The following is a 12723-nucleotide window of genomic DNA, read 5'->3' as shown; positions in this document are numbered from 1 at the left end:
GATTGACATATGTGGTGATTGATTTTATGGGTAGTTGCATCAGGTGGCAGAGACGTGATGACGGTCAAAGGTTACCTAGTCCATTCACACCATTAGAAAAAGGGCTAATTCCACTTACAATCTACGTAGATTTAATTAAGACCACTGGGGAGAAAATGGCCGCGTGATCTTCTCGTTAATGTCAAATACTCTTCAAAGGTCCAAGCCGCATCGCCACAATGTCTATATGTCCTTGTATGCCCAAATGGTTCTGTGACAAACCATTTGTTCCGGTCACGTTCAAATCTCGTTATGCTGGCTTTGTGACATCTTGATCAGGACTGAGGCCCCACACATCCATCTGGGTCATTCAGGGATGTCAGAAATGTTGCCCCTAGATTTGTGTGTAGGAGTCGGGATGCTTAACTATGTATGAGAACAGACCGATAACGCTATGTTCCAAGACTTTGGTATCGATCCCAATTCCGGCGCCTTTCCAGGAAGAGATGAGAACTGTAGATATCATCAGGATGATTGGGGAATCAGGAGCCATGGCCACACCTTGGATTAGATGACAAATTAGAAATGACCTCGTCATGAGATCAACAATTCCTCCCATTTAAACCGGCTGACATCAATTAAGATTTGGATGGAGATGTTGGCAACATCCTTTTAGCGGTTCTTCTAGATTGCATCCTCTGGCTTTAATCAAGCAACGGTGTTTGAAGTGTTTGGCTTCAGTAAATGAAACCTTTGAGGAACGTCTAATCTACTTGGGACAACCTACATCTTGATGTGTCACGTGGATCAATACATGAAATACAGAAAGGAATTTAGATGCAGCCATGGTCAAGCTATGGATGCCAAAGACGGTTTCCTGGGATGCAGCTCCCAGTTATTGCATTTAAGCCTGTCAAAGCTCCTTTCGTCTGGAAAAGAACATAAGAGCAAATAATCTCAAATAAGTGGACAATTTTGTGAATAATCTGTTTTGTCTTTTGTGGATTTCTTTTATATCATGTTATTTTGATCCTTTCATAAAATAATGCTATATCTTAGTACATATGCTGTGATTTTGATTACCTTTTACACCACATGGAATCTATTTCAGAGGACAGTTGAGACATGGTATTCGTTTGTATGTAGATCTCATATTTGTTCTGTTAATGGGTGTTTATATTTTGAAATAGTGTTTTCATGGCAATTGTTCATTTTAAATATAGCTGTCCCTTTTGTTAGTATTCTTGTAATATTGGACGTATTGTGAAATGTATGAAATAATATCGAAAGGTGCCGCCCATCTCACCACACAGAAGTCAGATGTGTAGTTATGAAAAGTAATGCGAAACCGGATTCTGCTCTACCAACCCATGTGTCCTGCCCAACCCACGTGCACATTGCCCTACTGTGGTGTATTTGTATCTACTTCATAAGCTACCAACTCTGCATTATATTAGCGTGGCATCTGGCACGTTAATATGGGTTTGTAGAATGCCTACTTGGCTGTCACTTTAAGAGGATCTTCCTGAACCCAAACATGACTACCAGCCTGAACAACCGACATCACCCTGACCCACATTCCTTGCTAAGCTTCTGTTAAATCGATTTCACAATTTCTCATTTTTTTCTCAACGACTCGTATATCCTGAAGCCAACCAATATGTCACTACCTACTTTTAACCAATATAGCCTTTATTGTTTCTCTGACTGTGGGGTTATTTCTTCTGTTGTCCTGTTCCAATACATCAACTGATGCTAATTCTTTTACCCTTGTCCTGCTTAAGGCCGTTTGTTTCCATAACCATTAACTCTCTCGGGTCACGAAGGTTCTCGGCATTTCCGAACGTCATCGCCCTGGTCTTTCCCTTCCAATGACATAACTGGGACCATGACAGGGTCTGCGTGGATATGGCAGCGAGTTGGAAATAAACATCATTTCTTAAATTTACTTGTAAGAAGAAGCAAAGATTGCTTTATACAGGAGTGGCATACAAAACTCCAAAATAGTCCCTGTCATAGTGTTAGGAAGTGGTTGAAATCTCACAATTGATAATTGCTTGATTACCAACGAACAATCATCGAAAAAATTTGGTCAGCGTCATTTTTCAGATTTTCCTATCCTGGTTGCTATTGCAGATATATGTTTAACATGATGCAGCTTGATAATCTAAAGTGATGACTAATATATCATGAACATAAACTTCCTGGAGTCTTCTAGTGAAGTGAGTTTTCTAAGAATAAAACAAGTTTTCAGGCCCTGACAACTTTTATGGTATGTTCCATCGTCAAGTGTTTCAAATAATAAAACAGCAGTTCCAAAATCGTATGTGTTCGATTATGAGAAAATGTGATCGATTGCTTGGTCGTTTGGTCACTTCGACCAATCTTCGATTATTTCAATTTTTCGGAACACCACTATCAGTGTCATACCGGTGCTTATCAGTGTCACCAAAATGGTAAACACGGACGACTTGCGTCACTTTGGGGGTTCCTTCTTACAGTAAGCTAACATGCTCTGATGTAACTGAAATACTTTCTGAAGCGGCAAACCCAACTCCAACAAGAAGGGATCAAGAAAATGAATTTTGCAAAATATTACTTTTCACGACTGATAAGCCTGACGTAGACAAGAGTCTATACTTCGTGGACATCTGTACATTGCAGCAGGTTCCGGTCTGTCAGTGGGTTCCGTGTGGCAGTGTCACTTCACCTTCTATCCCCCTATCCGGTACTATCTCTACTTGTCAGATGTAGACGCTTACACTGATAACGTAATGTGTCCAAGTATAATTAGGCATTTGTACTCCAGTGTTACGTCGGCTCGGCGCTTCATGACGTCAATCATCCCAAGGTCGTACGGAAGTAATCCATGCATAAGACATCTCGTTAACATCGAGACTTGGCATGTCTCACGCTTTTGTGCGTCACTTCCGTGAAAGATACCAATGTGCTGTTTCTCTGAAGACGCAGGGTACAATATGTGAAAACCATTGCTGGTGTCCACCGCCGTGCTATTTTTGGAATATTGCTAAAAGCCTCGTAGAACCAAACTCACTCACTCACTGAAGACACAGACTGTGTGTTCGAATCCGATTCTGACCTGTTCGAGTCGTTTGTGTTTTGATCTAAATATTCCATCTTTTTGTATTTCAGCAATGTGAGGCGCGATCTTGCAGTGATTCTACCAGACATCAGATATTGAAATCCAGCCCCCTCGATACCCGGTGTTCCGGAGCCCAGAATGCAATGTCCTGCGTGAGCCTCATCATCGTCAGGGCCATGTACGTACTCAAGCGTCTCTTCAGGACGGAGCAGGCGAGCACAAAAGCCGAACTGGACCAGAGTAAGCTGGTTCGGAAAGTCGGCAGGAAAGGGAAAGGAAAGGGGAATTTCAACATGCCGTGCGGAGTGGCGGTCACCAAGGCTGGTAAGTCCTGGGTCATTTGTCCAGCCCAAGGACCGTTCTTGGTCGGGATGACCCAATTGGATATGTTTTGTTTGTTGCTTAACGCCGAACTCAAATATATGACAACCTAGTGAGTGACATCATGAGCATCGATCTACGCATTTGGGAAAAGATGTCATGCATCATGCAAGGCTAACTGACTTGGTTGGCACAGGTTACCGAATCCCAGTTTCGTAGATCAATCCTCATGATGTTAATCACTGGTTTGTCTGGTCCAGACACGAATATTACGGACCGCTGGAATATTACTATGTGCGGCTTTAAACAACAGACTTCGTTCATTCAAATTCTGCGTCATATTCTTACAACCCTTAAAGGCGCTATGTCATATTTTCGACAAAATTTTGGGCTATATTATATACACTGGGGCATATGCACTCACTTTAGCTCCCTATTGATGCAATAAAAGACTTATTATTCCTTACGAATTGCCTGAAATCGATAACTGAAACTTCGAGGGGAACAGATTTCAAGCAGATAACACTTGCCATACAGGGAATTTAAACAATTGCTCCGTACATCGAAAACTGTCGCACGCGGTGTTGTCCGTGTTTGCCGAACTGGTTTCAATCACAAGTTGTGCCTTGGATAGTAGTAAGAGTGCTCCAAGGGACATAACTCTGTGGGGTTCGCTTGAAATAATGTTCGGACGACATTCGTAATTACTCTTGTCATTCCGGCAAGCCGGATGGCGTCTCGTACCCCTCTCGTGGTCATGTTTACGACTGGGCCCAGTCTAAGCGCAAACGGGCATGAAGATGAAAATAGTCTAGTACTATTGCCAAGGAGAGATAACTCTGAATTTCCAAATATGGCTCCTAGAATATCCTATATCCCGTGGGCAAAAAGGCAATACAGTCATTCCCTTTGTACATATGTTTCAGTGTTTATAGTTTCTGATCCTTTAGGGACCGTTCATAATTTATGGCTAGGGGTTGATGATGATTGATGATGATTTTAAGGGGGTCACCCATTTTGTTCTCGTGAACTAGGCGGAGTCAGCAATTTTGTACACACGTACTAGGGGTGGGGTGGGGTGGTTCAGCAATTTTGTACATAAAAATATGTTTAAAATTATAGCTTTAAAATTATGGGAAGGGGAGGGGGGTCATTGATTTTGTACATGACATGCAGGGGGGGTCACTTATTTTGTACATAAAGTTTGGGGGGTCATGCACATTGTATATGCTTCTCCATAAAAATCATCATCGCCCCCCTAGCCATAAATTATGAACGGTCCCTTAGCTCAAAAGTTTATGTTTAAATTGTGCTATGCATAGTTTAGCGAAGTTTCTAGCTTCAACGGTGCCGCCAATTTCATGCTTCGAAATGCATTTTACTACGCGCGATTTGATTGGTTTGCCACGATTCTTGGCAATAATGGCGTACGATAGGGGTACGAGTCTTCTTGTAGGTCACGGAAAGAGACGAGTAGTTACGAATGGTTCGGACGAGAGAGTCGATTTAGTGCAACGTTGCATTAATCCGTTCGAACTTTTTAATTTAATATTGTAATCTAAAAACGCATTTAAAAAAAAAATTAATTATATGGTAGCTTCCCTGAGGGCTGATAGTTAGTATTATTGAGAGAAATGCATTATGTATTTTTAGAGAAGTGTGGTGTGAAATAGTGCCTTTACATGCGCCCCTTTCACAATGACCTTGCCATTGTAACATAACACGTAACACGTAAAAGAAATGGTCAGTATCTAACATCTAATTAATGCCTATTGCTTGGTACATGAACGTATTTAATTGACTGGCTTGTCTAAGAAGTTCGCTCGGAAAACTTCGCCCACAGTCTTACGGTGTTGTACGTTTTCCAATTTATATATGATGGTTTCATTACAGTTTCAATTTTATTGTTTTTCACTCGCTAATGGGTAAATATGCCTTTTGGTAACTGAAGATAAGTGTGGAATAGGTTGTGAAATTTTTACCCCATACATTTACTGTTTTACGAGATACTTTTTATCAAGTGTGCAAAAAGACGGTGTAATTATGACATGTGTCCATGTGGTCATCCAGGCTGGGGGAAAGACCCTGTAAACATTTAAACAAATTACAACCACATTGACCAACAGGTATGCGTCAATTTGCCAAAGGGGCGTAACTCTGTATGAAATTACAAGCACGTGCCGTTAGTGAAATGTTGATTCACGGCCTCTTGTGGTACCATGTCCTCGCCATGTAAAACAGTATTTACTGATTCCCAAAATCTTCTGTGTTTGTGATATAAGTGAACTGTCACTGTGGGGATTATATACGTACCGGTTGACACTCAAGGTCCACAACACACGCAATCACCATAAAGCGCTTCATGCATCGCAGAGTGGGGTCACGTGATCCACCGTCAAGTCAACGAGTATACGTTTGATCCGTAATCAATCTTTAATTAGACAAACCCACTCCACCTTTTCAGAGTAGGTGATTCCTCATTATTCGGCGTACCATGACACGTCATAATTGTTTGTTTTTCCACCCGGAAAATAATTAAGTAGCACAAACTATATGTTTCCATGTTAAAGAACAAGGTCTTTAAATCGTATTCTGCATGTTGTTCAGACCAAGCACTTGTGTCTGTGGAAACTGAAATATGATTTAACTCAATCCTTGAGACATTCTGGAGGAACGTTGAGTTTTTAAGCCAAACCGAGTTAGAATTGATCTTCAGCAACCCATGCTTGACGTAAGAGGTGACTAACGGGATCGGGGGCCGGGGTCAGGCTCGCTGACTTCGTATCCCAATTGCGTAGATCGATGCACATGCTGTTGAGTGCACATGCACTGGATTGTCTGGTCCAGACTCGAATATTTACAGAGTGCGGCGAAAACCTCACTCACTCACTCACTCACTCAGCTAAGATAAGGAGTGGCGTTCAGCTGTTTCGTGTGTATGTGTTTTACAGTGAAGCCTCCATCAAACTCGCCATTCATTCAGTTTAACACTCCAGCAAGGTTCATGTCGTCAACAAACAATACAACACTACTACCAAGTCAACTATAGTCTGTTTGCGGTGAAAACGTACCGATGAATTTCACTTTAAACAAAAAAGTAAATCAAATAAAGTGAAATTAAGATTGCGAATCCTCATAATTTTACCTTGCCATTTGAAAATTTAAATCTCAGAATTTTATTCAACTTGGGATGAAAGTTGTTTAACAAACGATCATAGTTTCAAATCGGTATTATTGGTTTGTATTACAAGGGGTATGCACATAAAATGAAACACCGAGATCAAGTAGGGTTGGTCTAAGTTAACGCTCATCACGTACCGCACGTGCATTTGTTTCACTGTTCCAACTCCTGCGCTTACCCCCTTGTAATACAAACCAATATAAGCGATTTGAAACTATGATCGTTTGTTAACCAACTTTTTTTGTGAATAAAAACAAGATTTAAATTTCATAAGTTGAATAAAATCTACAGATTTAAATGTTCGGTACGTTTTTGGCTAACAGTTAGTATCAAATGTTATTACCGTGAAGCTGAGTTCGTAAATACAACACGAAGGTGTTTCTGAGGGGATATCGGGCTATGGTCGATTTACATGCTTTTGTTTAGACGAAAGTGCAATTCGGACCATAGTGGTAGCGTTTTCACTGCAGAACGGGTTCGATCCCCGACCGCGTCATACCAAAATCATGGCTTGTACAAGCAGCCACATATACACACCCATGCACGTCGGCATATGAGCGAACTATTCTCAAGTACGACGTTAAACCCCCTTTCACCTCACCTCACCCACCTTAGGTTCGATTGTTTACGGATAATTTTAAATAATAATTAGATTATTTATTTATTCTTCATTTAACTGGTATTTGAGGTAGTGGTGTACACATATAAATAAAAATGATTAAGGTGGTTATTCTCCGCAGAGGACGTATTGTGTATATGGACGATGAGGGTAGGCTTGTGGTTTACTGGTTTACTGGTCACGCCGAACACCCGGGTTCGAGTCCCCTCATGGGTGGAATGGAGCCTATTTCTGGTGTCCCCCGCCGTCATATTGCTGGAATATTGCTAAAAGCAGCGTAAACCCCAGCTCACTCACTCACTAACTGTGAATAAGGTCAGTCACACATGCCTCCCTAAACAAACATCATCCGCCTACACCAACAAAGCCAGTCTCTGTCGACCCACCCAGCACTACTTACCAACCTAAAACAGCTCACTCAAATAATTCATCCCGATGGCAAAGTCGGCTACATTAAATGTTCTTGCTAAATGTTCTTGCATCCTCCTCCTCCTCCTCCTCCTCCTCCTCCTCCTCCTCCTCCTCCTCATCATCATCATCATCATCATCATCATCATCATCATCATCATCATCATCATCATCTTCTTCTTCTTCTTCTTCTTCTTCTTCTTCTTCTTCTTCTTCTGGGGCGGTGGGGTAACCTGGTGATTAAAGCGTCACGCCGAAGGCCCGGTTTCAATTCCCCACATGGGTACAATGTGTGAAGCCCATTCCTGGTGTCCCCCGCCGTGATATTGCTGGAATGTTGCTAAAAGCTGCGTAAAACTAAACTCACTCTTCGTCTTCTTCTACTTCGCCATATAGCTGGAATATTGCTGAGGGCGGCGTTAAACTACAATCACTCATTCAGTCTTTTTCAGATTATTCTTCTGCGTCTGCATCTTAACTTAATAAACGACCAGGCTACAATCATTGTGAATGCTTCATGTTCTTGGCAAAACGACATTATTAATTCTGACTGCGTTTTGTTTTTCAGGCGACATCGTGGTGGCCGACACAGAGAATCACCGGATACAGATCTTCTCCCCGGAGGGCGTGTTCAAGTATAAATTCGGAGTTAAGGGAAGCAAACCAGAACAAATGAGTTACCCAATGTGCATTGCCATGACGACGGATGAGTGCATAGCATTGACTGACAGTGTTAACGCGTGTGTCAAGGTTTTCTCGGTGACTGGGGTATTCAAAGAAAAGTTCGGGGGGAACGATGTGTTCGAGTTTCCCTACGGAATAGCCATCAGCCCCGACAACTACATGATAGTGACGGATATATGTAAACACTGTGTCGTCGTCCTCTACCCAAGTGGGGGTGTTAGCCATACGTTCGGTTGCTATGGCGACCATGTCAGAGAATTCGACCATCCTTATTTCGTTGCTGTGAACAAAAACAAACAGATAATCGTCTCCGATGCTGGTAACAGCGCAATTAAAATCTTCCATTTCGAAGGGAAACTGCTGCGCACGTTTTCTCTGAACGAGTTCCGGTTACCGGCGGAAGAAACGTTTGTGTCACTTCAAGGCCTATGCACAGACACCGATGGAAATACTATTGTCATATGCAACAGTACAGTGTACATCCTGACCAAGAATGGACGGCTATGGGAGATATTCACTCCAAAAGACGGACTTTCGTCACCAAAATGTGTTACGTTCTCTCCCCTGGGCCGAGTCGTTGTGACCCAGTCAAACTTTGACGACCGGCATGAAATGTGCATTTATAGGTACAATGTTGAGGATTACAAACCTTTGAATACATTAGTATACTATGCTATTTCTATTTAATGCTTGTTAAAGTAGAGTAGTGTTGCTTAGAGTAGTGGAATACTAGCTGTGTATAGACATTATACTGAAGAATGTGCCATACAAGTTTGTTCTGATTATTGTTGACGATGACTGTGAGGTCATTGGTTTGTTTCAAATAGACACGTGGTCGAACCTCGTTGTCTCGGATGTGTCGAATCTCCGGCTGTCTTGAACTAAGAGCCTGGTCCCGACAAACTTACAAATATTGTTACTATTTTATCCCGGATGTGTCGAATATACCGATTGTCTCGAACTAAGAGCCTGGTCCCGACAAACTTACAAAAATTGTTACTAATTTAACCCGGATGTGTCGAATATACCGGTTGTCTCGAACTCTAGATGTTCGAGACAAGGGAGTTCGACTGTATTGAATATACATATTTCTTTTTCAAAAGTATGGATGTGTGTTATGTGAATACTATCATGCCTTTCTATCAAAGCATATACATATATATGTGTTTGTTAAATAACTCTACATGTAGATACTAAAATGTTCAACATAGCATATACCAAATCATAGCAAATAGTCGGTATGGCTTGAAAGAACATATTGTCAATATCATTACGTCATTATTTCATTGTCAAACATGTGTTTGATTTACCTGCCTGTCATTAATCAGACAAGGCTCTCGGAGAGCCGATGATGGTGTTTGACCTTGCACAAGCATTGATATGTAAAAGCTGTACAACGTCACAGCTATCTCAGGCCTTCTTTTTCATTCGTAGCTAGACATGTGATATGTCTCCTGTCAAATATGTTTGAAAGGTGGAGTGGTGATATTGCTTAACTGTTTTCTCAACCATTTTAATCATATATTCACATTGACACCCCGTGTTCACTGGAGTGGCATGTCGATACGTAGCGGATTTCACAGCTCGAATGATCAGTCTTGCAGACATTAGGACTTAGAAATACAACTTTATCACCAACAATGTCGATCAAAGGACAGACGGTTTATGGGTGATGAAACTGATTTTATGAGAGCTTCACTGGCATCGGTCTTGAGTATAAAACGTCAATGCAAAGGTAATGCTTAGCCATAACTTACATTGACTTTACTGTAAAGGGCAAAATAACTGTGAAAATGGTATGAATGGACCACTGAAAATGAATAATGACACCGGGTGTTCACGAAAAGGGTAAAATAGATACATACATAAGATGATAGACATTATGTCAGCATCAATCCTCATCTCATTATCACTGCGGTTACCTTGGTCATGTCTGACGCTGATCACTGGGTTGTCTGGTCCAAACTCTATCATTTACCGACCGCCACCATTTAGCTGTAAATATTGCTGAGTCCACAAACATGCAAGACCTTGGTTACCCTGGCAACGGATGCCTTTGCGCTGTATCATTTGTAGGCAGATGGACATTGTCTTGAGATATTGATTTTGTTCATTACAACGTTTGCCAAACACGCAGTTGTAACGCAGCCATTAATTTGCAGTTTTTATTTGCAGTTTTTATTTTGTTTTTGGCAAGCTGTAATTGATGTGGAGCAGAAACTGCTGTTGAGCTGTCAATTGCATTTACTATGCACATCTAATTATTTTTAATGCATCCCTCAATGAACCTGACCCGTGAATATCCGGGTTAGAATTGATCTTCAGTAAGCCATGCTTGTCGTAAAAGGCGACTAACAGGATTGGGTGGTCAGGCTCGCTGACTTGGTTGACATATGTCATCGGTTCCCAATTGCGTAGATCGATGCTCATGGTGTTGATCACTGGATTGTCTGGTCCAGATTCGATTAATTACAGATCGCCGCCATATAGCTGGAATATTGCAGAGTGTGGCGTAAAACTAAACTCCCCACTCACTCACTCAATGAACCTAACAGACTTAACCACTTCTCAAACATATATGTAACATGAGTACTATGGTAACATCAGACATTGAACTGATTATTAATTACAAATATTGGTAATATATTTTTATTGGATAGTGGTAAATTAACGCATAATAACCTGGAAAACAGTTTTCGGTAAATCGTATAAGTTAAAATGACGTGTATTTCTTGTGTCAGACGTATTTGTGAACTCAAGCTTGTTATTTCTTTTTCGATTATCTGCCACACATCGTGGCAGGGTATGTCCTCGATTAAAAGGAACACGAAGTATTTATATCTGACGTAACAGTTGAATCAAATGAACTGAAGGGCTAAACATTTTTTCTGGCTACATCACAAAAAAATTTATGGTAAAGTAGAAATAAATTTCGAACTCGGTATTATGTGGTATAACCTTCGTGTGCAGGGAATTATTTTGGGGACAGAAAAATAAATTAAAAATACACCCTCTCATCATTTCATTTCTCATAATACTCATATATCGATAATCAGCAAGCTCTTGTATTCTATCACAGACAGTCGCGTAGCCACCATAATAAACAAAAGCCCGGGTTTACACATGGTTGTTTCTAAAAAGGCTGGGCAAGCCCGCAATACTATCTAAATATGAAGCTTTGTAACCTATCGGGCTTACACGAAACAATGGCTTGCTTCGCGCGTGTCAGAGCGTGTTTTCATATAAATTATATTACACCATGAAAACTTTCAACATAACCAACAATGTATTTGTGTACCTGTGTACTTAAACTGTGATCTATTTTAAAATATATTTATTTTCAAGGCTGTGTCGAATGGTCGCCATATACGCATCTACCTTCATGCTGAAAACTGCTGAGCCGTTGTCAGTTCAAGGGATGTAACTCTGTAAGGTTTAAACGTTCCAGTGTGCCGGCATGGTTCCTTTTTGCGCATGTACTTATTTGATTTCTCTTAGGTCTGTCAGCGACACTTTTAGACGGATTTAGCGTATGTTGGCATTAGTTTAGGTGTTTCAGTTCAAAGCGACGAGTTTGCTAAATATCTTCAATCCTGAAAAAGTGACATACCCAGTTTGGGGATTTGGGAAGTATTATTTATTTTAAAAAGTAGACAAGTTGAGGGTGTTCCTCTTTGTTTCGAAAAAATGTATTCCAACTTATAACATAAACTTAATTTCAGAAATGCCATAATGGCAGGATTAAAAATTGTTATTCTCTTACAGTTGTTTTTGTTATAATCTAGTAACCTGGAAAACCTCGTTTCGAGTGAAGTAAACTTGATTTCAAAATTAACCAATCGCTGGTATTGAGGTGTATCCTTTTGTGTATACTGCTGTCCAGAACAGACCTCGTACGGCTAATAATGCGGGGTTCAGATTAACGAAGTTTCCATATATACATGATTCAGAAAAAACAAGGTTCCATAGAACAGGGTTCAGATTAATGAGGCTTCCATATATACAGGATTCAGAAAAAAAAAGGTTCCATATAACAGGGTTCAGGTTAACGAGGTTTCCATATATACAGGGATCAAATTAACGCGGCTTCCATATAACGCAGCGTTCGGGTTAATGAGGTTTCAGTATATACAGGTTTCGGATTTGATTGTATTTTTAATTTCTTAAGTTCGAATATATATACGTGATGTGTGAATCTCCGCTCTCGTTTGAAAACCCACTGGGGGATATTTATATCTTAGAAAAAAGGGTAACAGGCAATGACCTGTGAACACTTTGTTGGTCATTTCGAAACAAGCCGTGTCTTTGTAGTTGCCGACAAATCAGTATTTCTACCAGCAAAAGAAAGTATATACTTCAAACTACATTTAACTAAAAATTTAACAAACGATATCACAGCGTTACAAACAAAATTCAGTCACCGTTAAA

The 12723-nt window shown here is 40.6% G+C and overlaps 1 protein-coding gene and 1 long non-coding RNA gene across 8 annotated transcripts in view; both read left to right on the top strand.

The window, feature by feature from the left end:
• LOC124291501 (tripartite motif-containing protein 2-like) overlaps nucleotides 1-10140 on the top strand; it is an 87255-nt gene extending 77115 nt beyond the window's left edge. For all 7 annotated transcript variants that reach the window (XM_046728531.1, XM_046728517.1, XM_046728499.1 and 4 more), the window contains 2 exons: nucleotides 3133-3406; nucleotides 8180-10140. In XM_046728531.1, the coding sequence (XP_046584487.1) occupies nucleotides 3226-3406; nucleotides 8180-8982 (984 nt within the window). In that variant the 5' untranslated portion in view covers nucleotides 3133-3225 and the 3' untranslated portion in view covers nucleotides 8983-10140. The remainder of the gene's footprint in view (nucleotides 1-3132; nucleotides 3407-8179) is intronic.
• A 2052-nt stretch (nucleotides 10141-12192) lies between these two features.
• On the top strand, nucleotides 12193-12490 carry LOC124291492. The gene is made up of 2 exons (XR_006902227.1): nucleotides 12193-12222; nucleotides 12349-12490. It is a non-coding gene; the product is annotated as an uncharacterized LOC124291492 (long non-coding RNA).
• Nucleotides 12491-12723: the final 233 nt, after the last annotated feature.

The sequence above is a fragment of the Haliotis rubra genome, unplaced genomic scaffold (genome assembly GCF_003918875.1).
Source record: "Haliotis rubra isolate DU_JTF1 unplaced genomic scaffold, ASM391887v1 Scf113, whole genome shotgun sequence".
Taxonomy (NCBI): domain Eukaryota; kingdom Metazoa; phylum Mollusca; class Gastropoda; order Lepetellida; family Haliotidae; genus Haliotis; species Haliotis rubra.
Note: the sequence above shows the minus strand (reverse complement) of the source record. Positions and strands in the feature narration are given on the sequence as shown.